The sequence below is a fragment of the Achroia grisella genome, unplaced genomic scaffold, assembly GCF_030625045.1.
Source record: "Achroia grisella isolate CSIRO2021 unplaced genomic scaffold, CSIRO_AGI_Agris_v1 utg1186, whole genome shotgun sequence".
Taxonomy (NCBI): domain Eukaryota; kingdom Metazoa; phylum Arthropoda; class Insecta; order Lepidoptera; family Pyralidae; genus Achroia; species Achroia grisella.
In genome coordinates, this window is record NW_026712592.1 from 4143825 (window position 1) to 4171740 (window position 27916).

The 27916-nt window shown below is 32.4% G+C and overlaps 1 protein-coding gene across 1 annotated transcript; it reads left to right on the forward strand.

The window, feature by feature from the left end:
* Window positions 1-3029: 3029 nt before the first annotated feature.
* LOC131854021 (uncharacterized) lies at window positions 3030-27770 on the forward strand. Its single transcript, XM_059205153.1, has 6 exons — window positions 3030-4311; window positions 12217-12322; window positions 23252-23427; window positions 25594-25706; window positions 26180-26335; window positions 26581-27770. The coding sequence occupies exons 1-6, from the start codon at window positions 3182-3184 to the stop codon at window positions 27534-27536; spliced, it is 2637 nt and encodes an 878-aa protein (XP_059061136.1). The 5' UTR covers window positions 3030-3181; the 3' UTR covers window positions 27537-27770.
* Window positions 27771-27916: the final 146 nt, after the last annotated feature.

The window sequence follows — 27916 nt, forward strand, 5'->3', positions numbered from 1 at the left end:
GAGTGGCCTCATTTTACGATACCTTTTAGATTATTCTATAGGACTAAAAGATACTTGATTTTTAGTCTGTTTCCATTTCTAATGACCTTACTATGGTGCTTACTATGTAAACTGTGTTCAGTTGAAAGGTGAGATAAGAGATAAGTCAATGAAATCACAGTATAAGAGACATGATAACCCTTATGTGTTACTACTTGTGACTATTAGTCCTTTGAAATGGCAACACATAAGGGGTATCGTGTCTCATGATGTCATGATGTCTGTAGTGCTGGTCATGTGTATAGAACGGCTTACCATCTGGTGGGCCGTCATTTTAGTTGCCTTTCCAATTACACGAAAAATATCGTTTTGACACCGTGTATATTTGCAAATTGATTAGATAAGTACCTACCTACTTATTAATGAAACTGAGCATTTACCTACTTGCATGAGAACATCCACAAGGGCAAGTTTTTTTTTAAGTATTCTGACGGTGTTGGCTCCTGGCCTTTACAGCTGCACTGAAAGATAGGAGTGAGTGCATATGGTACACCAAAGCCGCGGAAACACTTACAGAGAGGCTGAAGGCCAACTCCTGCCTAATGAATACGTTTTTAGTCTAAGGTTTCCGCTATGAACCTCGGCTCAGACCATTGCGATTTCGAACGCCATTTGAATTAGACGGGGATCGATCGGAGGGGAAGAAGAACCAGTAGCGTAGTTAGGTAACCAAGGGCCCTGGTGCAAATCAAAAAGTAAGCTACTGTTGAGCAGTGGCAGAGCAACATTACAGTTTTATTAAAACGCACATATCGCTATTATATATACGTTTTAATATAGGCATATATATCAATTTGACGGAAATTGGCAACACTGACCAAACCTCAGAAATAATTTAGAGGAATTCCAAAGGTATAACTTTCGAATTTCTCTCAACTGAGTTGCCATGATTAAAGTCTGGTTGCAACCTGATAATTATTATTTGATATGGGAGAAATTTTCAAAAGCTCAGTTTGATCGAGACTTACTGGTAAGGGTTCTAGGTCCCCCTGAGCTTGAGGGCTCCGGGGCACTGCCCCGCCTAGCCTCTAGGTAGCTACGCCACTATATAACACTGGTCCTTCTTCCCCTCCGACTATATTGAGATGGTTATGCCCTATAATCTGGTTTTTAATTTTAGAGACTAAATTGACTAGGGTAGTGATGTACCTTTTTTTTTACAAGGGGAAATCCATCATGGAGACCCGCACTCCCCGGGGGAAGCGTGCGGGTACTGCCGGACTCCTACCGGCTAAACCCCTTGGTGTCCTCCGCTCGCTGCTAGCGCCAGGGTCACGGGATCGACATAGCAGTCCACCGCGACCCCGTCAGCGCAGGCTCTGCAGCCTCCTCCTCGAGTGGCACGCGCGCCTACTCCCGGCCTCACCCTCCTTAGGTGACGGCAGACGCCCCCGCGTCTGCCGCCAGGGTATGAACTGCGATACTGGTTTTCTCGTATCGTAATATTTTATTTTAGACGATTACATTTAAATCTGTGTAGGTTCCACAAAAATATTTTCAAAATTAACGTACCTACGTAGTTTTATTATGGTCTTTGTATTACACGACAATAATACATAAAAATACAAACAACAATAATAAAAACACATTTGTAATTTCCGTATATGTAATAATTTTGACAATGTTGTGGCAAATTTACTATTATCGCGCGGCAACACCGTTGCCTAGCTACGACAGAGCAATAAAATAACAGGCCTGTCATTCGAGACCGAATCGCCTTCTTGTACATATAGGTACTAATTGTAAATACTTCTATATATAAATATGTAAATAGTCACGACTGGTTTCTATTCACCTCCTCCTTTCCTGCTGCTGCCACAATACATGGAACACATTACAAACACAAATAATAGAGGCCCCAGCATAGCCGCTAAAATGCTATAAAGCTACAAACCAACTATATCTTTATTTCAAACAGATCAATAAAACAGGATCAGAACAGATTTTTTATGAAATATGACTATGTGCAGGTCATGTTAATGTATATTAAATGAACACACACATATTATTAGAATGTAATTGATACGTAGCACAATCGGAAAATAATATTAATTAATGATTAATTAATTAATATTATTTTCCGATTGTGCTACAGGACTGTTCAAAAATCACCAAAAGATTGATCGGAGATAATAATTTCGGATATAAATTTAACATTGGTAATGTTAAATTTATCTCCGAAATAAAAAAAACAATCTACAGTTACCAAACCAGTACGGTTCTGTTACGTTACTAGTACTAGTTTCTCAGACTCAACACTCGGCACCTAAGTCTGAAATAGCTGGCAACTCTGTAGTAGACTCGGAGCGTTCAATTTACAGAGCGGGTCACCTGTGAACTAGTTCAGTCGCTCACAATTCGAGTCAAAACAAAGCAATACGCGCTGACTAACATCTACGCCCAAACTGTTTTATTTTTTGCAATCTTAATATTATCTTATCCTGAATATAGTGGATGGTATGCAAGCTACACAGGTAAGCGTGTTTGAAAATAGTTAAACGAGATATTTAGAAGTTTTCCTTTTATCACAGATAACATGATATTACATAATTTTATTTAATTATAATAATCTTTCATACTATCGCATTTATTAAGTAAGTGGACGAAAATAATACAATTGACATCTGTGTAGCTGATGTCTAAAAACAATGCTGCTGTTCCTATTTCGTCTTAAATGATATAATTTGTAAAAATACAATATGATTTACTTTACTTAATTGCACAATTTATTTATTATTTTTATTATTCGAGTTGTTCTCTGAAAATAAATAACCTGCTAAATAAATGCATGACAATATGTACACGTATGAATACTAATTATATTGTCGAATATTAATACACCGAACTAAGGAGCGGATGATTGCGTAGTTCGTCATTGGAAGCGCTCTTTCGAACTAGTTTGGTCAGGAACTACACTAATCTACTATATAGATTACACAAATATAACCACATGTAGTATAGATATATTGTTCAACACATTGTGACATAAATACGAAGGGGGATACCCTTGAAAACATCAATTCATGAAATATAGATTTTGTGAATTCCAACATTAGTTTTCTTTTGGACTTGAACTTAGACTACGTTCGTGTGCGTTGTTCAATACCAATGAAATTATATAAAGTACGTAAACGATAATAAAATGTCCACTTCTAACGTAGTCGAAGAACCAAAACCATTACTATTAAAAAAGTTCCAACATATTTTATTAAATAATAAAAAAGTAACAGTTATAAACAGTGACAACAGTGAGTTTTTGAGAAATGTTAAAAATATTTCGCCACTAAGGTCACATTTGTACACGGAAGATTTGATTTACGAATCAAAACAAGGGGATTTCCTCAAGTGTCAGGATTACTCTGTGACAATAACATCTCGTCATAATGTATCCACGAACAGTGTTCGAACGTTCGCTAAGTATGTAAGTCGCCACGGGAACAACTCTTATGTGAAATCTTCAGACAACGTCGTGAAGCTTATAGGTCAAGATAATTATGATGTGTTGTTTAGTACTTTATGCTCCGTTCTGAATTTGGAATTTAAAGTGCGTGGTATTTTAGCATTGCAGACAGTCGCTAAAACATCGCAAGAAGTAGGTTGCCAGACTGATAGTGCCACTGAAAGTGTTGTACGAGTGTCTAATACAGTGAGTACGTCGTCGCAAACGGACGAAACTTCAATGGACATATTGTTGAAGCCCAAGCAAAGGAAACGCGTGAAACGCCAGCATCTGATGCCATATGTTGTGAAAGATGACCCCAAGGTGGTAGAAGATGTGAACAATTTAATGTACAAAAAGGTGAAGAAAATAGTTATTAATCCGGAGAATTTTGATCAGTTTCAGTACAACGACAAATCTAATCTGGATCATAGTATACTGTCTAATGAGACACAAACATTACCTGTATTTGGTCAGTTAGCATTGGATGAAGATTCTAATACTAGTACAGGAAACATGTCATCATTGTCTGTGAATACAATTCCATTTTTGATGGAAGATCCAATGTCTTTGCTGAATAATATTGAAAGACATACTGAAATGGAGCCTGTTGATTATAATATGAGTAATGTCAATGCAGCCTCTGTTCCTGTAAAAATTTCTCTTCTAGACAATACACAGGTGACATTACCAACCAAACCGGAGGATCATTTTCATATAGCTACACAAGATATATTGAGGCATATGTCTCCTGAACACAGACGTAAATTATTATTTCTTCAAGCATATATAGATTGGAAACACTGTTTGGATAAAGATGAAGATGGCTACCTGTGAGTATTAATAAATAAGTATGTTTAAATATTTTGGTATTAATATTTATATTTGTAGGTATTTTATGCTCTAAAAATTTATTTTATACTAGCTGACCAAGTCATGGGAAAGGTAGTTATAAATAAAGTACATTGTAATGCTGCTATTTACATGTATATTGTATAATATTCATTTTTATATTTTAATTATATAATCAAAGGATATCTAATATTCTTACATAACAATATTTAATTTTTGAAGGGGAATTACTTAATAGTTGTTGTTGCTATTTATATCTTGAAGATGTACATTAAAGTATTTTGAGTTCTAATTATCATAATAATAAGAATTAATTTTAACTATATTAACGGTTCTGGTTTTGGCTTTAGCATCAGTCATAATAATATTCTAGAACTGTTAAATGTTACTGAGGTAATATACTATTCTTGATGATAGGATCACATTTATTGTTTAAACAATAAATGTGATCATATCATCATCATCATCATCTACATCAGTTAATGTTCAGTGCAATTTCACTAATCATCAAAGTAGGATCACCATCTAAAAATATTACTTACTTATATTTAGAAATTATTATTAAGTATATATTGAAATTTAGTACTTTGATTTTCAACTATTGTATTATTAAAGGCATATGATATGGTCTCATACATTGATATTATGTTGTATAGTGTGTACTGTGTACTGCCAAATTGCTGTTGTTACTTTCCGATCTACTTGTCATACATAATAAAACTATTTTTAAATATTACCAGACAATATTTGTGAATGTCATCAATTCTTGTTTGTTTGTTTGTTTATATAGCTATAGTCCATTTCTTTTATTTGCCATTATTTATGTTGCCAGCTTTTTGTGATTCTTTATTAGTGCTGAGGCACAACAAGGAATATAATTTTAACTAGCGATTTGTATCCTTACAATGGTATATGGGTATTCATTTAACAGACCTTAACACAAAATTAATAAAGTATTAAAAAATATGGGGTTGTTGTATCAAAATAGATTTATTTAACACAAATATCATATCATATTTCTTAATATCTACACCTATTTTAAATATTTTGCTATTTGAGAGAATAAATAGTTTATTTTTAGTTTAATACATACTATATAATTAAAAAAATATTTTTGTGTTATTTAATACAAAGAGAAGTGGAAACAGAAGCAAATATATACATATGTAAATGTGTAAAATATGTTGTGTAAACTACATAGTAAGCTTTAATACTAATCATCTCAAATAAAAAAATACAATGCAACAAATCCTCTAGCAGCAGCATTAGCTACCCCGCTACAGCTGGTAAAATCATTTGAAAAATTTACATTTACTTGCCAATTTAGTCTTTGAAATTAAAAAACAGACTATATTATTATTCTTTGTTTTTTATTAAATTCATAGGTGTTCATTCATGTGTTAAAAAAAGAGTGTAATATTAGTAGGGAGAAATCTTGAGCTGAGATCCCACGAAAATGGGAAATGTCGATCTTGATTGTTGTAGTTTTATTTTATTTATGTATAGATAAAAGGAAAAAGATTTGGTATACCGAGAAAATATAGTATTGACATAACAGAATGAACAAAGTAACAAACAAGAATGTACAATAAAAGGAACTACAGAATTTAAATACAAATTTAGAATACAAAATACATTTGTGATTAGCCAGTTAAAACATTGATCTCTGCGCGATCCCTTTGGTAACCTGTCATATAGGGGAAAGTGATTGTTAGTGATGATGAATGTGATTCTTCATTGCTAGCAGAGTACCATGTTAGGTTGACCTCCACACGATTCCCCTTGGAAATCATCGTGATAAATTCCTGGTGAATTTGTCGCGATGGGCCAACTGACCTGATGTACTCATCCTATCATCCTCCACTAGTGCCCCTCTAGCGTAAACCGTTAGCGCAAGTGAGTGCACCATTCCATATCCATTTATTAACCAACCTGCCATCATAATAAATTTCTATTCACTTTTCTGCATTTTTAAGTAAAACAAATATTTGGATATAATCTGGAACTAATTTCATAATTTGTCACATGTTGATGTACTCCGCTAAATAATCTATTTACCTCATGCCCATTTAAAATAGATAACACACTTCCGAAATAAATAAACAATTGAATGGTACCATCGATATTACTCACACATGTGACAAACTAACATTTTTGAAGAATAAATTAGTCACATTAGCTGTTGCTTTTTCCCCTATGAAATAAACATTTTCCTTATTCAATTTGAAAAACACTTTTACGTATTCACGGGGAAATTTTACTCGTATATGTTACCAGGATGTATATCGGATTTTATAAATTATATATATATATAATATATTAGAGGTATTTTTTATGCATGAATAAAGCATGGTGCACCCATATACGCTAGTTCTAGTGGGGTATCACCAGTGAAAGGTGAGGATTTTTTATGTAATTAAATAAATAACATCTGGACAATTAACACAGGGCCATCTGGTACCATTATATTACTATATAGATATTTTTTTGTAAATACATAAGTATATATTATACGTAGAATTCACCACGACCGATACAAACGATCATATTCATGAATACAAATGTTTGCACCGTGCGAAGAATCGAACCCGCGACCATACCTATAGATCACCGTCAATTAGAATGGTAAATATGCTGAACGTCCACCTAATTGTAAGTGTTAAATTATCGCCTACATACACATGTATACATACATAGCAGGGATGTTAAGGTTATGAAATTTCGGATACGGATAGGTTTCGGATATAGGAATGATTATTATACTGGATACGGATGCGGATATGAAATTATTTCGAATTATCCGTTAGTTTTGGATAATTTCGGTTACGGATATTAATTTTTTAAGAAATTTCAAAAATAATATACAAATAGCTAATAAAATGGTTACAGAACGTGTCTCAATTACGCTCCGTCCCTATCCGATATTATCCGAAACTTTTGTTTCGGATTCGGTTACGGTTACGAATATTATTTTATATCGGATATCCGATAGTTTCGGTTACGGTTATGGAGCTCCCCAACATCCCTGATACATAGCATACACAGCACTAGCACATTATCGAGTGACCCTGCGATACTACTTATACGTTGACATTCTGGAGGACTAACATGTCATTTAATTATCGGTAATTTCACTGGCCTATGATACTTTTGACCCATACCGCTGTGCTTTGGATGAAAAGTAAGATAGGGTAGTGAAATTACAGAAATCATATCATCAAAAATCAAACTACTTGGAGTCTGGAAATAGGTGAAACTGAGATCTACGCAGACTGTTATGAATATACATGATATGTGATATTACAAATACTATCTTTATATCTAAATTGAATGAGTATGAAGAACATATACACAATCTGTGGCGAATTAACTAATTACATCTGTGCTAGGACTGCATGTTATAGATTTTTAAATATATATGTCCTTTATTACGTCTGTATCACGAAAAATAAATAAACTCACTTCAACGTTTATGACGTTCCACGTTTTTTTTTTAAATGTGTCGGTCTAGTAGGTAATTTTGTAAGTAGTATCTGAGTTTCTTTACTATATAGGAACCTATAAGCTTAACTTTTTATATACTCTAACTTTTAAAATGTTTGTCTATTAGCGTATATACAGGGTTAATCGGAAAGGGTATTTAAAAAAACAATATTGGACATGTCCATAAAAATAGTCCCTTCATTACTACATTTTTACGCTCTCTGTTATTCCCCGTGATTCGTATAACCGTGTTGCCAGTTAACTAAATTATCTTACACTTTGGTCGTCTTATCCTCTCGCATAACAGTCACATGATTTTTTGAAATAGTATACTATTATATTATATGAGATTATCAAGAATTGTCCCTTTGATTATTCGTAAAGAGTGCTTTGTTTAGATAATCATTCTACTGTCATCATGATAGTTCTGACCGCTTGTACCTAATAATGAACAATTTCTGTTTCACAACTTTCTCTAAAAGGTAACATTTATAATTTTTAATAAATTATATAACAAAGTAAATGATAATTTCTGCTATGTATGCATGTAACAATTAACGTAACTTCATCCTCATTTATCATCCTTCGGTGGAATTCCACGTGTAGCCGGCCGGCCGTTGTGTCTCCATTTGATATTTATCAGAGGGAAAAAAATCGTTAATCGTTATAAAATACACTAGTAACACTGCTTTTACGTTTAGTCACATAATCCTTCAATTATAATTTTTGTGGTTAATAGGTACCTGTCTACCTATTAACCACAAAAATGATAATTTAAGGGACGAATTGGAATTATCCTTTAAACATATAATTACGTGTTACGATTTTATTTATTAACCTACTATTTTTTTTGTTACTTTTATTGTTGTTAGCTAGGTATTACTATTGTTATAATTTATGATTTTTAAAATTGACTGAAATTTGTTAAAATTTTCTGTTAGTCCTGTTTGTATAAAATCAATCTTTAAAATTCTTATTTACGACGATTATTTTTTAACATTTTTACGAAGTAAAAAACTTTAAAATTATGTATGCACATAAGTAAGTATAGACTCTCTGAACTTGTTGTCTCTTGTATACATAATATAGATATATATATATATACAAAAATATAGGTGGCATGCTCGTAAATGATTTCTTCTTCTTCTTGAAAGATTCTTGAAAGAGAGAAGAATTTTACCGAGGAGGCATTTCAATTCTGCATTGTAAAATATGCTTTTAATCGTTTCCTTTGATGTACATTATTATATTACTTTCGTCACCAAGTGTATTTTCTCTTTGACAACGTAGATAAGGGGAATCACCGTCGGTATTGCGTACTAAAGATATTAAAGTACCAATTTACTGAATTTTGTGTTCGTTTTATCTTAATTAAATGTAGTATCTAATTTATAGAATAACATAATCTTGTAATATATATATATATATATATATATAGTAATCAATATTTGTTTGTTCATACCGTAAGTACAATTGCCATAAATCAAATTTGTAAATGAAATGTAAGTATGTGTATAAAAGTTTAAAATCAATATATCTTTATTCGTGTAGGTCTATTATAGACTGTTATGATATGTCAAATCTACCGTTAGTTCAGAATGATTTCGAGATGAGAAGAACTGATAAGAAACTCAGCTCAGGTTTGTATGTACAATACATGCATGTTATAGTATAAAATAAGCTGAGAAATCATGCATACGAAGTCGGGACGGGTTGATTTACTTTCGATGATCACGGTTCAATTCCTCGCACTATATACACATTATTACTGGGTACGATTGTTTGTATTTTTCTGGGTGGTTTCTATGTATATTAAAAATACATTTAAAAAGAAAGACTCACTTAGCCTACATACAAGCTCTGCTTAGCTTGTGATTAGATGACGTTCTTTGAATTGTCTTTTAATTATTATTATGATTAAATGTATATTAGGTATCGGTGGACGGTTAAAAATTTATCAGAATCAAGCGGAACTGCCTACCACTACTAGTATTTACAAAAATTGATATAATAACCATATATTTTATCAATGAACTAAATTCTAGTAAAATTAAATATTTCCTTATCATTAGTTACCTAACCTAATAATCAATATTATTTAGGTATCTATGACTGTTACTAACAGATCAGTTCGTTTTTAAAATAAAACTATACTTATATTTCAGTCTGGTGACCTATCCTTGCTTAGATACAATGTGTCATTAATCTTTTTGAGCACCAGGGTATCAGAAGAGGCGATTAGAGGAATAAAGTGAGGTACGCACCCACGCAGATCCTTTTCCACAAAGCCTATTCAAAAGCCTTCTCAACAGTCTTCAGACCAAGACCAGATTTCTTTCAGACCAAGAAGCTTGCGTTCGTACACTATTTCGGTTAAAGACATGATATTTTAGTACCTCGGTATGGCAAAGCACGAGTGGTATCACGGTAGTCGCATGAAAATGTGATATCCGTAGTTCTGTTCAATGTATACAGGCAATGGTTACCACTTACCATCATGTGGGCCGGAGTTTGAATGCTATTCCAATTATATATATTTTTTAAACTTTGTAACTATGCGTGCTTAATGTGCGGTTATGACGATGATATTAATAATATGATGATACACTAATGCACGTCAGACGTTCATTTCTATTCCGTTCTTCTGTATCATTATTATTACAACCTATCGTGTGGGCAACTCGCCTTCGAGCGTAATTCACAGTGCAGACTAGATGCCTATTACATGATATCCAGGGTTTTACTCTGTCCAGAACGTTGGCCAATGCTTCTTATTTTAATTCGCATTGTCATCCCACCTCTTCGATTTTGGCTGACTTTCGTTTAACCTAAACTCACATTTTGCAGGAACGCGCTCTTCTAGTTACAGGAGCGCTGGACGGGGAGGAACCCAATTATATGCGTATTGTACTAAAAAAGGCACATATCCTGGGAAATACCTGTTACTTCAGGAAATATTCCCCGATGTATAATTTCTCTAAACGGCGTACAAGACTATTTATTTTAGCCAGATGCCAAAAAAAGTTAGTCGGGGCGAAAACGATTGTTTTGAATCACTAGATAATATTCAATCGGAAATGTATATTAAATATATTAGTTTTTTACTTCAATTTATATTTGAAATAAAATGTTTATTTAATGTCAAATATAAATTTAACTAAGCAGTCTTAGACAGTGTTGGTTAAATCGTAATCAAAAAGAAACATAAGTATTATCACTTTATTTGCACAATTGTTAGAAACAGGAGTTTCTAAGGCGGATGTTTTAGGTGGCGCGGCGGTCTAAAATGGGGCATTGTGAGATGATAAAGAACAGTTTTTTTAGAGGATGATAATGGAATGGTGCACCTGCCTGCGCTAACGGTATATAATTTTTGTGGAAGTTTAAAATACCTGAACAGAACCGAGGTGCGTTGTTATAAAATTCAAATTATTTATACGTACCGACGTGGTGACGGTATCGGATCATCCAGTATGAAGTAAGGTTCAATGTCCTGGGGCCCCCCTATTGGGCACCGCTGTCGCGCTACGGTTCGTTCTATAGACACGAGCATGATAAACCAAAATTATACAATGTTGTCTACATTGTATAACTTTACGGAAAATTCTATTTTAAGAAGCTACCTTACTGTCCGATAATTTTTTATGGTCGAAAAAGAAATGGTCCATGCGATAACGATATGTGGTGGAATGGCACCGGTAGACGCTAATAAGACGAGAACGAAGTAATTTAGCCCACTTTGGAAATAACTTGAAATTACCTACGAAATTTTCAGGGGGAAATGCATGGAAGTTGACCTGATACTGTATATTGTTACCTGTGTGTAAAATGTACGAGTATTCTATCAGGTTGACCTTAACGCGGTCCTCCCTGGAAACCATTTAAGTCAATTCCTAGTGATTTTAAAACAATGGACTGACTATGTGCACAAATGTGATACCTAATGACAATTCTTCCCTTGCCCCACATTCTAACATTTTACTAATGCTTTTTACATTTTATTTAATAATGCACTGTATCTTAAACGACACTTCCCAAGCACCGAGATGCTACTTTCAGGGACTAAGCTCTTATTTACGTACTGTTACGCTTATGTAGAACGGTCGCATTTTTGAACGTTATTACTAGGTGATCCTTTTATTCTCTAATATTATTTCAACAATACTAATGAATGATTATGACATTTGTTTTGTAATAAAAACAATCTGTGTTGTTGCGGATTTACCTACATCTAAATAAGAACTTATTGTAGTTTTATTATGTATTAAGATTATTAATTATCACTATAGTTTTTGTTGAGCTTATGTTCATCGCAAAAAATTTTATTCGTCATTATTTAATTATTTTCTCTTTAGTAAGTTAATAAATACATTTCTATAATATACCTGTTTCTATTTCTACAGGCCTATACATCAGGCGGCTCAAAATGGCGATGTAGACCTAATAAGAAGACAATGCTTAGTCCTCAAAACAAGACAGGAATCAGTGGATATTACTGCTGGAAATATGGTAAGTTATTTCTTTTCAATTTAAATATTTGAACTGCTATTTTTTAAATAAAGAGAGTGTTAAAAGCTATTAATATCATATAAAGATAAATAAATTTATATCTTCAGCACACATAACAGCAAAACAAAAAGTGAGTGACTAAATTGAAACGGTAAAACTACTAATGGGAATCTTATTTTACTTTAACAGTCTAACGTCTTATTTGCAACCGTATGCGGTTATAACTTTCAGTTTTACAAAGAACTTGAAATATCTATACATATAATATACACCCTCAGATAGGAATTGGCCTTCAGTCGCTCTATAAGTTCTTCAGCCGGTATGAGTATCATCTGCACTCGCCCTTTATCGTTAGGTGAAGCTGTAGATATATATATATATAATGCGAGCTGCAGCCTTAGAATACCTTAGAATTAGTAGCATTAGAATAGTTACTAAAAATAAGTATTCAAATCGTACAATGATTTTATCACCTTACGATTTGAATTTGTTCTGAAAATATGGTAAAATGTTCAACCCTCCGCATTGTTGTGTTTCAATATGTAGCAGACTATCGCATAAAGACATAGGGGAAAGTAATACAATTGATAACTGTGCACGTTGCATTTTATAAGTCGATTATACATATATTGAATAAAAACATGATACATATATTTTTATTGTCCATTATTTTATATAGAATAATATTCTATACTGTCATTTTTCAAACGAAGACGTATTGAAGGTATATGTCGCATATGTCAGCCCATAAAAAGATTTCATTTTCCATCTACCCGCTGCTCTTCAGTTTACCCGTGATCATGGTGGTTAAAACACTACCGAAATATCGGGAACTCACCAAATAAAATATAAAATGTGATCCCGTGATTTTTACTAATTACGTATAAATAATGACCGCGTCAAGTTTAAAACAGTATATAAAAAATATACAGTATAAATAGATTACGTTGATTGCTATTGGCTTCCAAGAGTATTAAGTTTTCATTTTGACTATTTTGTATGGCTACGCGACGACTTTGATTCGAAACCGATTTTTTTGTTTTTTTTTATATAAATATTTTAATAGTCTCTCAATAAAACATTTCTAATAGGATATTAGTTTCCTAATAATAATACAGTATCGATCATAAATTTATAGTTTTAGAAGTACTTATTTAGAAACAAAAGTATGTGATAAAAATTATCTGTATGATGTTGATAAATTGACAATATGTACCTAGTTGGGTAAGGCCAGACAATATTTCGCTTTTAGGGTTCCACGGCGAATTACGTTAATGTGATGTCATCCTAGTGTATACCTATGTTAAGTACGTATCACGATACGTATGTAATAAATATAATGATAACACCGAGAAATGCGTATATTTAATTAAAATAGATTGCAAAATATCTATCTTAGCAAATAATTTGAAAATTCTAAAGTATATGTATACTCGAGGGACTTTTATGTTTTGGAAAATATTCTTATTTCAAATCCCATATGGCGAATACATTAAATGCTATTAAATTAACATATTAATGTAATGTAAATGTTAAATTAATTATATTAATGTAACTAAACAAAAATAATAAAATTAACAGATTACTCCCACAAGTCCTTTTCACGAGTATGACGGGCATGAGTATAATCCCATGTCGCGTATCGGTATCTATAGAACCCTGTTATGAATTTAATTCACATTTATCGTTATTTATTATCTCTAGCGCTCAGTAGTCACACGATATGAGATATATCTAGTTATCAACCGATTGATTAGATTCAAGAATTATAAATGGGTAAGTATTAGAATTAAAAACACATCTGAAATGACGTTGATTCAAATTTCCATTGAAATTATTTTTATTTGACAGATTATAGTTTGACCATTCCAATATATGTATAAGTTGCTAAAGAATTTCTTTTTGTTACTTTATTTAATTAGCAGAATTTTATTACATTGCTTTTAAATAATGAAATAAAATTTATAATTAGCTTTTATTAAAATATGATAATTTTGATTGATAACATATTTTGCATATTGATAAAAAGAACAGATTGACTGGGACAATCGTCCGACTAAACCTAATTACGTGAGGATGAGGATGAGGTTTTTTGGCGCGGTGTAGATAATGAAGAACGTGGAGAGTGGAACCTTTTACTGTATTTTCTATAACGACGTTCTACAACTTTATGTAACAAAAAATAGAATAGCAAAAAGGTCATTATACCGAATTGCCTATATAGGCGGGAAACTAAATAGATTGAATATTTTTTAAACCAATTTTATAGGCCGGTAATAATTCCGGCAATAAATAAATCCGGCCGTGATGGCTGGTGTCCATCCGTCATACTCGTGAACGAGCGCTGCTTGTAGGGACTGGTCTGCTCTTATCACTACGACTGATTTAATCTTATTGTATATTTATATTTGACCCAAAAAATAGTGCTGGTTGGTAGTTTGTATTCACATGTTTCGACTTGTAAATGAAAACTTACAAGAATTATTTAAAAGAGCAACACACAAGTTTCTGGCTCGTTCTGCTTGTGATGAGACAGCTTTCCGAACGAGCGGTAGATAAAAAAAATTGTTATTACTATTCAAAAGTGCTTAAATTAAGTTTATTTGAATAAATGATTTTCTATTCTATTCTATTCTCAGAGGCAAGACCTCACTATTTGCCTCTGGGAATTATTACATCAAATTGGATTGTAGGCGGTTTTTTCGTGGCGTAAACATGCCTAATAATTATTACGTCAAATATTTACTTCAGATTTTTGTGCCGCATAAATTATAAACTTTATGCGTCACAAAAAATGTAAAGTAAATATTTATATATACTTACCTTTTTCAAATGTCTTAGATATTATTCTACTTATTAATTGTATATTGTAAGTTATTATCTTATCATATGTTCATATCTAGAAACATATATTTACTGGTCTTGTCGCCAACGTCTGACTTGTCAGACGACATGGTAAACAATGAAGTTAATCAATAAATACAACAAAGAACAAATGAAAGATTTTTATAAACATACACATACATTAAATAATATCGAATATCGATAGGTAAGTAGGTACTAATATGGAAAACCGATAAAATTGTAACAGACTTTATGATCATAAACACATACAGAAACAATATGTATATTACAATAAAATCTTCATCTGGCAGTTACTTAGATTGCAATTCAGTGCGTCACAATTTGCACAGTTATATCTATAGTGCAATGCAATGTAAATGCAGATAAACAAAAGTCACTTAGTCTGTACGCACATGTTGTTTTGTCATCAAGTTTCCGTTGTTTTTGTAATTGGAGCTGAGACAAGCTGATGGATCATTTGTATAGATGTTATATATAAATAATTATACATAAAATTCTCGTGCCACAATATTTGTCACCATACTCCTCCAAATTGACCGATTGTTATGAAAGATTATATGAATATTCAGTAGCTCTGAGAATTTGTTACTATCTATTTTTGATTCCCTTAAGTGTCCACCGCTAACATTTATTTATAGGTTTTGGACAAATATTAATTTTTTTTTATTACTTGGCATTAAAAATACATACAAGCGTAAATTTTCACCGTGTTATCACTAATCCCTATTATTAATAGCTATTTTAATTTATATGGCAAAACAATGTTTGCCGGGTTAGCTAGTATATGTATATATACGGGTTCGCCGATATATATCAATTGATTTTTTTTTTGTCTTCTAAACTAAAAATTAGGGAGAATAATCTTTACCCTGGCAACACGTAGCGAAAAACTACAATTCAGAATAATTTAGAGTGTTTCCCAAAATGGCAACCTCATTTAATATTCCCAAAAAATTCCCTTTAACTTACTACTTCTTTTGAAATTCTTTTTATTGAAATTCAAACCTTAACTTCATATCATATAAGGTTTATTTTACGAAGATGATGATGTCCCACTCATAGGTGTCCAAGAGGTCAAGTCAGTGTTATAAATTACTATCCTGTATTCCACAGACTAATCTCGTCCTTCAATCGAAACACTGCTTACAAAGAATAATGCTTACTTCTTCAAATCCGATCCGAAATCGAGACTGATCCGCCACGCAGACGATTTTTTTGTCTACTTCGGTTAAAATTACTAATGTTATTTACAAAATCAACACATCTTAATGCGTTTTTTAGTAAATAACCCTAGACAATGAAGACAGCGCAATTAGTCCCACGGTAAGCAGAGCTTGTGTTATGGGTACTAGACAATTGTTATAAATACTTAGATTTTTTTGTAAATACATATATATAATATAGATAGATAACACCCAGACCAATACAAACAATCATATTCATGAATACAAATGTTTGCACTGTGCGAGGAATCGACAATCGACTTGCGAACATCGCAAGCAAAACAGTGTGGTAAAACTCTAGACCACCGAGGCTGTCAAATCGCCCTGCATTCATTGCACAAAATAAATGATGCAAGGCATACTCGTATTTGTAGCAGTTTATTCGAATGGGGCAGGTACTTACCCGCCCATCGAACAACCAATCCTCACGCTTGGTTAAATGATTACGTTAAGAATAGAAGGCGCGTCCATTATACATTTTTATGTAGGTAACTGCGCTCATGTTTCGGGTTTTCCCCGTTTTAATTTAGTGTTACCAACGTAGCGGCGGGCTTTTATTATACTGTAATTTTTGTGTTATTCAATATTCGAGTATATATTTATTAAGGGTATTATCCCTTTGGTAATATGATTCAATCGTTGAATGATTTAATTAATGTCATAGAAATATAGATACTCGCAAAAGTAACTAAAAGTACCAGAAAATACTTGCGGTTTCCCCAATGGAGGAGGAGTTAATACAAATGTAAAAAATAGTAGCATCTGGCCCACAGTTATCTGATTGATAAGGGGTCTAGATATATACCAAAGCACAAATCGTTTATGACCAGCAAAGTAGAGTGGCATTCGATCACTTTAAAAAAAAATTTGCTTTCGATTAGGTACCAGACACTATTTGAAGTACAGCGTTTGTAGTTTCAAAATTATTTATTATTGTTATACCTCTACTATAAGAACTCCTTTCTAATGTTACGTTAAACCTACATTCTGAATTGTGACCGATAAATAGACGGAATATGTATTAATTTCGATTAATGTTAGTAATTGAAACCACCGACTATCGGAAGTAAGGAATTGTGCTAAACCGCTAGACCACCGAGGAAGTCAATATTATATATGTATCAAGTATTATGTAATATTTTAGGTTTGCAATGTAATGTAAATAAAATTAAAATAAATTATATTAATATAAAATTGATATATCTAACAATAGCCAGCTCAGGCCCTTTATGGCGAATTCCACAATATTCGATTTTTATGTCTATTTCATCTATACATATAAATAAAATTGGAGTTTCTATTTGTAATATTGAAATAGCTGTTTTTTATTACATGCATATGAATATAAATACGGTATATACACCAAAATATTTTTTTTACAATTGTCTTTCGATTGTTCCGGCTAATCTCTGAAATGGCTGGACCGATATTAACGGGACTTTTTTTGGCAGGTAGCTGATATTATATAATAAGGAATAACTTAGGCCACTTTTATTTTAGAAAAATAAAATAAAATTCCACACGGACGAAGTCGCGAGAACAGCTAGTTAGAAATATTTGTTTGGAACATATCGGACGCACCTGTTTCCCATTTTACTTAAATAACTTTATATATATATATAGTCGGTATGAGTTCATGTAATTGAATATCCCTGGGAATTTTAAGACGAGGTATTTATAAATAGAAAGTCCTAATAGAATATGAGCTAACGAGGTAAATGCGCACATTATGTTGCCTAATTATTTTTAATTTACAAACATCCACTAATGTGCTGTATGATAATAATGACATTGAAATTAGATTATATCTGTGACTTCATCTTGATTGACGGGGATAAAAAATTATCCCAATTATGCAAAATTTCATAGGAGTAGTCAAAACCTTAACAAAAAATTCATTCTAGTATTTGTATCTAATATTTGTTAGGATAATGTCTTTTTTTATTTATTCGAATGTCATTACTACTATGCCTCATACTCTGAGGTCTTAAGGAGTGGTTGAAGGCCAACCACTTGCAGACGGATACGATTCTATTTAGACGATAGTAGGAGTTTGAAGCTCGGCTCAGGACGTTGTAATTACGATCGCCGTTGGAATGGGCCATGGAGAGAATACAGGGGATATCATAATATCATCATTCTTGTGTATTCAAACGAGGTATGAACTCTGTGAAGCAGATATTTGATGAAAAAGTATCCATTGTAATGTAATAAGTACGTAACTAATGAATGGCAAATAATGTATTATAACTGATTATGTCCAAACTCAAGAATTTTACCTCTTTCTCTTTTTTCTTTAGTGTAGATGCAATTGCTTGATTTATTACGTAATGTATTTAAATTTATTCGTGTTCTTCATTTTCAATTATATAATATAACTTCTTCCTACTATCACGGTATATTTTTACTACGCACAGTGTCATAGACGCTATGCGTAGTATAAATATACCGTGATGTATTCTAAGTACGTAGATATATAAAAATAGCAACGCAGGTAAATTTCCCTTTGCAGACTATATAACCGGGATATGAGCATTAGGTGATTCAGCGTTAATAGTTTCATAGGTTTCTAGTTGGTACATTCAGCTGCATATAGACGGGGTTATTCGTAAAGTGGGAATCTGAAATTTTAATAATTGATCACGTGACCGCGCAGTTGCTTTTAAAAATTCTTCTCAATTTTTACTTGGGCTTTATGTTATTAATAAAAAAATCAGAAATGTAATCACTAGGTTTTGGTTTACCCGTTTATGAAGACCTACCAGAAAGTCGTTACTGGTGATGAAAATGGTCTTAGAGAACACAAATTAAAAATAAAAATTATAGATTTTATTAGAATAATAAAATATAGAATATCCAAAGTTGTCAATAATATCTTGGCAATACGCATTTCAAACAAACGAGTGATGATGTGATGCGATGTATACATTTGAAAGGATGTCAAATGGTATTCTTGAATACTTGTCGGCCGAAAATTACAAATGTATTAAGTGAAAAATCTAGAAATGCAAATAAACTATATACCTTAATAATTTACAAAAACAAATCCTTTAAAGTGATATTGATGGTTTTAAAGATCCTGTAAATTAAATCTAACAAAGAAAGGGCACAACTACTAGGTATTGCTTATTAAATAGGTATTGAACATTTCTGAAATAACGGTCTTGGGTTTTTTTTAATTTTTATAACTATCTTTGGAATTCTCGAACCAATTTCAGGTTTAAGTGTTATTTACACCTAAAAATTTTCCAGTTTCTTTTATACCTACCATGTTATCATAGAACGTAAAAAACTAATACAAACTTATCTAACGCACTTTACGTATATAAGTAAATATTAGTTAAAAAAGGATAGCATAATGCAACTTAAAAATGTTAGAGGGTGATGAAATATTCACAGTATTTTAACATGTTTAAGGGGAATAACAGAGTCTTGAAAAAACCGAGCATTAGTCGTTATTATTATTAGGTATGGTTCATGGCAATATATTAAGTAGGTTGTTTAAACAAACAGTAAGTATTAAGGCAACAGCTTATTCTTTATATTATTTTACCTATTTATTTTGAGTGTCTTCAAAACGAAATTGATTTTATTGGTATATTCTCAATTATAATATTCATCATCGTCTGTCAACCAACTAATAATTGCACAAGCTCCATGTGGTCTTGTTATAGGATTCTTATTGCATTTCAGAAGTTCGATCAACTAATAAATATCGCAGCTAAAATGCGATTTTATTAACCGACTAGCTGTACACGCGATTTCGTCCACGTGTAATTTAACTTTATTTTTCTAAAATAAAAGTAGACCAAGTTACTCCTTATTACATCAGCTACTTGTAAAAAAAAATGTTATTTTGATGTATTCACGTAGTAAAAAACGGTTATTTCAATATTATAAACATACACTCCAATTTTATTTATATGTATAGATATACAGGACATTATTTGAGCCAAAAGGGTGATGAATTTTAAAACGGAACAATTGAAATGACTTTTTAACTTCATCAGTTATGCTGGTACATTGTTACGTGTATAATGTAAAAAGTCATCTGGGTCTAAAAAGCAACCTATTTCAGCTGCCAAGTCCTCTGGAATGGCAACATATGAATGTCACATAATGTGGTGTACGTAGTGCAGTTCAAGTGTATGGACAACTGTTACACCTTCCCTTACTTACCATCAAGTGTACCGTCAGCTCGTATGACTTTTCAAATACATAAAAATGAAATAAAACCAGACAAGATTATGATCGATAGAAGATGAAGAAGTGCTGTAGTACCACCTCCTAATTTTAATCTTTAGGCTGCAGATTTAAGTACCTTCCAGGTAAAATCCAACAAGTTCCAGTTTGATGAGTTTATTTCCGTTCCTATCATTATACTACCTCATGAACTACAAGGAAGTAATTGTTGCACTAAATGAACGAACCCTTATATTTTGTGATTACTGCAATAGTATGAGACATTGGTTTGCGGGAAATGATGAATCATTTTAGTATGTATAAGCTCGGAATATGAATCAGATATAGTAGAAAAATAACTTAGGTAAACAACTTGGTAATTTACCAGGTACTTAACCTCATTGTTTTTTGCCGGCAAACTGCATACTTTGCTCGCTCTATGGCCATTTCAACGTTAGAATACTGCAGTAAAATGACTGAATGAACACGATGAGTGTAGAAAATAATACCTTGGTCCTAATGAAAAAATAATAGGTGTTTTGGGATAGGATATGGCAGCTTTATTGGTCTCTATATATACCTGCACCCGTTAAACAATCGACTGATTCAGTAGTGTAAAACGTGTAGAGTAAAACGAGGCTCTTAATTAGGATGTCCCATAGATTGTCACTATTATTTGATGACTATTTTATAGGTAACTGACGGTTATTACTTGCAACCAAAGATCCTTCCGCTTGATTGATACTCTGCAGAATAAAAAATAATTCAACTGTATTGAGTTGTCACTTTTTATATATATCTTCTATAGTCCCTATTGAATAATGTGGAATGATTTAAATGAGATACAGAGGTAAAGGTCTGCCCTTTATGTACATTTACTCTTTGAACTTAGATTAGAAATGTTATTAAGACACTAATGTTCCACTTACACATGTTATAGTAAATAGTTACAGAATTACTTATTATAAAATGAAATGTATTTAAGTTGGTCTCGATTTTATAAGTTTAGGTTTTTATTTCATTATGAACTATCGAAATATTTTTGACATATTTTATACAGAAATTCGGAATTTAGATTTAATACGAGTTATGGTTATGGTAGGTGCAAAAAATGTATTTAAATTGCATGCAGTTGCGAAATTATGTGTAATCAGGAGCAACATTACCTATATCTACTCGCAATAGTCTATTTATACAAAACGGAATATTGACATGTATTATGAACGTATTTAACAAAAAAAAATGGTATTAGGGAATTCCATAATTTTCACAATATAAAAATTTTATTCATCCATCTCCATCCTCCATACGCATTATTTTCATAAAAGGTGTAATTGTACTGTAATTTAACTACACGTATTGATATAAAAATATGATGCCTAAGATAGTCTATTTTAGGGGTAGGGGGATTGTACATAAGTTGTAGTGCGATTTTATATTCCTTTGCTAGCAATCTATCAGATTTATATCCTTGCGGTCTTTTTAGGAAATTTTCATAATTAACTTCCGGTTCCGCAATAGTCTTAGTGACTACTCCTGCAAACCGGAAGTAATTTTTTAAACTTATCCCCTCACCAGATACACCGATTCATTATTTCATTATCAACAACTTTGTTGCAAACTTGTTCATTCATTCTCGTGAATCATGTATCTGTTATGAATCAAAGGATTAAAATTAGCATTATTCATAATTCTATCCATCTGGGTTACCAACTCTTAAAAATATGGGGTATATTTTTAAGAGTTGGTAACCCAGATAAAATCAATCAATTATACAGGGTTATGTTATACGATTTTTGTAATTTCAGAAGACGACAATGAAACACATTATTCATTCTAAGACCTTTTTGCTTTGAAGTACGAGTAACCTCATTACATAGTACAAAACAAAGTCGCGGTCGCTGTCTGTCCGTCCCTATGTATGCTTAAATCTTTAAAAGTACGCAACGGATTTTGAAGCAGTTTTTTTAATAGATAGAGTGATCCAAGAGGAAGGTTTATATATATAATACATGTACACCTGGGCGAAGCCTGGGCGAGTAGCTAGTCACTAATAAAGAAATTGAATTTGAAATTTTGAAATTCGCTCTTTTTCACTGTATGGACATTACAAATATCAATGTGACTGTTGCAAAGTTTAATAATTAAGTTAAACATTATCATTATATGACTAAAATAGGTGACGTGTTGGGCTCGGATTTAGATTATCGTATCAGCAAACATTCGTGGGAGAAATTTCTTTTTATTTGAAATTAGCAGTTTTAGGTTTAGTTTCCATTAGTTTAGGGTTAGCAATTCAAGTCAAGCGTGGTTGAATACTCGTGAAACTGTAACTTTTTACTTAGTAACAAAGAAATTTTCATAATAATAACCTAGAATAATTCATACAACGCCGTCTAACTCGATGCTAAGTACTTTTTCTGTACATAACATACATTAATACACATAGAAATACCCAGATCCCAATCCCAGAATACAATCGAGAACTCGCGGTCGTTGGAAAGCAAGCGGTGTTTTAAACCACTAGACCACAATTTTTAAATATTTATGATTTCTCACTATAAAATATCTTCTCCTTACTAAATAAAAATAATACTAAATACTTACCATTCTTTATCTATTTTTATTAATTATGGTTTATTATCTTTTTTTTTTTCAGACTGCTCTGCAAATATCACTTTACCAGCCATTAGCTCAATGCACGTCCATGCTGCTTCATTTCGGGGCGGATCCGCTCGTCACCGATTCCGAGAATAGAACTTGCTTCCACCTCTCCGCCGAAGAGAAATCTGATCATTTGAGAGCTATTATCAATTATTGTCATTCAAATGCAATGTAAGTTTTTTTTTAATATTTATAGTATTCACAGAATATATGACTTCGTACAGTGCTTTCTAGCGGCACTTGCGTTCTATAGTTGTATTATAGAGGGCGCTGTCGTAACAGGTAATTGCTACATATATAAAGTCAACCGGCGGCACAGCTATGCCGCCGGTTGACTCGCGTGAAATTAGGCTGAATTACTGTAAAGTTTCATCAAAATCCGTTTAGTAGTTTTTGCGTAAAAGTAAGTAAGTAGCAAACATCCATCCATACTCACTAACTATCGCGTTTATAATATTAATAAGATTTTGTTTAAGGATAACTATGGTATAATGCATCCGCGTGCAGTAACGGTATACGTTGGCGGGACACCTGTGAATCGTACAATGAGGATGAAGTTAGGCCAGTCAGCCCATTGTGGAGAATTCACTAGAAATTAGTCACGACGGTTTTCACGGCAAAACGTATACGTCGACCTGAGGTACATTGCTACCAATGTACCTCAAATTAAATTACGACACAGGAATAATTCTGGGCCATCTTACTGAGAGTAAAGTATCAATAGACTTAGTAAAAATTCCATATTTTAAAAAAATCGTATCGTAATCGAAAAACGTCCTTGGACGCCCTTTATTTCCATAGATTTTTTTTATCGGATCGACTATAATAATTTATTGGTTTGATTTGGACGTAATTATTATTGTTTCATTATAAAACAATTGATACACAAACAAAATAAATTATTGATAAACATGTGGGGCTTGCAATATTTAAAAGGCAGTACATAACGGTAATGCAATGTGGATCTTCATTTTTATTGTGCGATGCATATGTTCAACATTCTTAACACAATACAGTTGGTACACACTGCAACGTGCTCCGAGAATTATTGATTGCTATCAAACAAAAAAAAAACAATTGAAAAGACAATCGAATGTTATCATTTCAGTTGAAGTTTATCTTGAATCGGGGTAATTCCCGATTGATATAGTTCTGCTGCGATACTGTACTGTTACGGATCGAGAGGCCTAAATAAATAACTGGCGAGCCTATTTTTAAACATGTTTAACTTTAACCAACTGTTAAGAAGAAGAATACAATTTGTTAGAATTATCCGAGAATGATGGACAAGTTTGCATAAAAAATACTATTCAAACTGATTGTAAACTATGATGCCCATGCATGCTATGTTTATGTAAATAGAAAATACAAAATTAAACTTTAATTCATATATAAGCTACAGTAACTAACCATTCATGTTATAAAAGCAAATTATTAGAAGAAAACGTCCACTCTAATATACCTTTACAATGGCGTTTTAAACTATACTTTTAACTCTTATCCAAATTCATAGACTTCGAGTCCATTTAGACTATATAGAGCCTAATATGTGCAAACAATTTCAACGCAAAATGGAAGCAGTTGTGATATCAATATATAAAACTGTAAACCTTACTCGAGCAATACTCTTCTCTAATGAACTTTTATATGAAAAAATAACATTTAGTATAGACCAAACACACGTCTTAATGTTTTAGTTTATTTTACAGAAAAGGTTTGAAAGTTGAAGGATTTAGTAATATCATAAATATACCTAATAAGACCGTAATCGAGTGAATATTAAAGAAAGACAGTTTCTGCATATTCTACTTATAGATATATGTTACCGAATTAAAACAATATTAAGTTTTTTTAATGTGGCTTTCGCTGACTTCGGAAACTTCACGTAATGTCTAGTGTATTTTTCATTCCAAATTCTATACAACCTATTATTAGTGCCACGCATTTGTACGTACGTAACTTACAATATAGACGATTATTTAAAAAGTGACCAAGTATGGAACTCTTCAGGTAGTTCATGTAAAAATGTAATGTTTGGAATATGCGTATGGTTTATCTATTACTCAGTGCAGGTTTAGCCACGTCAGCTTTTTTATTAATTCTACCATTTATTGTATAATGTTTATGTTACTAACACTTCGGCGAAAGAATTTCAGATGGTTCAACGTGGTTTCAATTTATTAAGTAGAAAGTATAAATACAGATGTACTAATAGGACAAGGAATTTTCAGTAATATTTTGTAACACTTTTAAAGTAGACATAGATGTTTGTAATCTACACGAACTCTTAAAATAAATGCAGATAAAATAGGGATTACATATTATTTTTCTTTTCAGCCGGATCATAAAAGAAAACGAGGAGTTCTGGAAACCTCAGCTAGAGAACAAGTCGAAGGAAGAACAGGTTCAATACTTGTTTGACAAACTCAGCCGGATGAACGATAATCAAGGTATAATATACTTTAATGGTTATTGTCACTCACTTGTAATGTACATGGAGTACTTAATATGTAATAATAATAACTTAGGACAATTCAAACAGCGCCAACTAGTCGCAAGCTAAGCAGATTTTGTGTTATGATACTAGACAACTGATAAAATCCTTATATATATATATATATATATATCCTTATCTATTTTTTGTAAACACATACATGATATCAATAGAAAACATCCAGACCGATATAAATAATCATACTTATGAAAACAAATGTTTGTATCGTGCTAGAAATCTACTAATATCGGAAGTAAGGCGGTATGCTAAATCGCTAGACTACCGAGACCGTCAATAAATTTTATTATTTGTTTCTGTCTGTTTGCAGAAGTATAAAACGGTGTTGCAAATAACGACGTTAAACTAACATGATATACTAAATATATAACCTTAAACCCAAACTGTAATGTATATATTGTTGTTCCCTAGGTTACACACCCCTGATGCTGGCCAGCAGGATTGGCAACTATGAGGCAGTGAAAGCGCTGTTGGAGATGGCGCCGTGGTCTGTCAACTATCAGACTCCCAACTCGGGTGATACCGCTCTATACCTCGCCGTTGGTGCAGCATGTATGGATGCTAGTAGTACGGTTTAGTCCACTATTTTGTGTAATTTTATGTAATTGAAATATTTAACTAGCTGTTCCAACCTGTATATAAGAACATCACATGTTTTTTGAAATTCTTGAATACGATTAATAATTCTGGATTTCAATTAATCCTTAAGCTGCATTTAGCACCTTTCCAACAAAGAATAGTTTATTTATTATATAGCCAATAACACCAAGGTATAGAGAAATAGTTTAATAATAAACAAATATTATTTACAGATCGCGGAAATATGACTAAGGTTGCTGACAATTTTGTAAAAACGATAGAGATATTAATAGAAAATGGCGCCGATCCTGCCATAGATAATCACTCCGGAAACAACGTGAACATCCTATTAACGGAGTTCAATATTGGCGAGTTGTCTTTGCTTATAGCAAACAAGTTGACCGCAATCAATTGTTTCAATGGTAACATTCCGCAATCCAAAGTCAACGAAGCGTTTATACTAATAAGGAATAAAGAAGGCAAGCTCAACGTAGAGGAAATATCTCGCGACAGTAAAGACATACGACACGATACAAAACCAACTATATTGGAAAACATAAAAATCGGCACAAAAAAATTACATAACTTAACTAAAAGTAATGTCGTTATTAATCAACTTATAAATGAAACTGATAAAAGTACCAGTAGTAGTAATTTTACAAATAAAATGAAACCGGAGACTTATCAAACTCGCAGTGACACCAATTTTATGAATACATTCAAGAACTTCATAAAAAATAACAATGTGGATACGGCAAATATACCGATTACGGTCGAACATAGTTCTAATGTATTGCCTAAGGTAGAAACTGCGGCTAGCAGTAGTTTCACATATATTTCGTCGCCGCATGTAGAAAAATCGTCACGAAAATGGAATAAACTTCAGAATATTCATGAAACGCCTTTAGGGAGTACTAAATTAGGAGGGAATATTAATACTAATGTAATAATAGAGTTAGAACCCACACAAGACAAATATTATACTAATTTAAGTGCACAAAGCACAGAACCTATTGTCAAAAGAGTAATAAAGCCACGTAAGAGAAATGTCAGAGTATTAGATTCGACGCCTGGACCTTCTGAACAAGTGACAGGTGTAATAAGACACAATCTATCGGAAACCGTCACTGTTCTGAAAAGACCTATGTCCACACCGAAAAAGGATTCGAAAAGGTTAAAATTAGAGTAGTAGTAAACATTTATCAATAAGAGCAGAGGATTATAGTCCCGACACGATCTTATCATGGTTATTCTGTGTTCATTCAAGTTCTTTACGGGATCTGTCTCGTGGTTCCTGTTTTTTTTTGTCACTCATTCTTAGACTTGACTTTCTCAAATAGGTCATGTAGGTCAGGATTAGTCAGTTCACATGTACTTGTGTATTTTCACATCAACATATAGTGTAGTGGTTTCTTTATATATATATATATATATATATATAATTTGTGCACTTGCTTCACAATACATACCATTATAATTATAATTATAATTGTTATTTACATATTATATGCTGCTATTATCACATATAAGATCGTGTCAGGATCAAGTCTCAAATATTAAAATAAACAA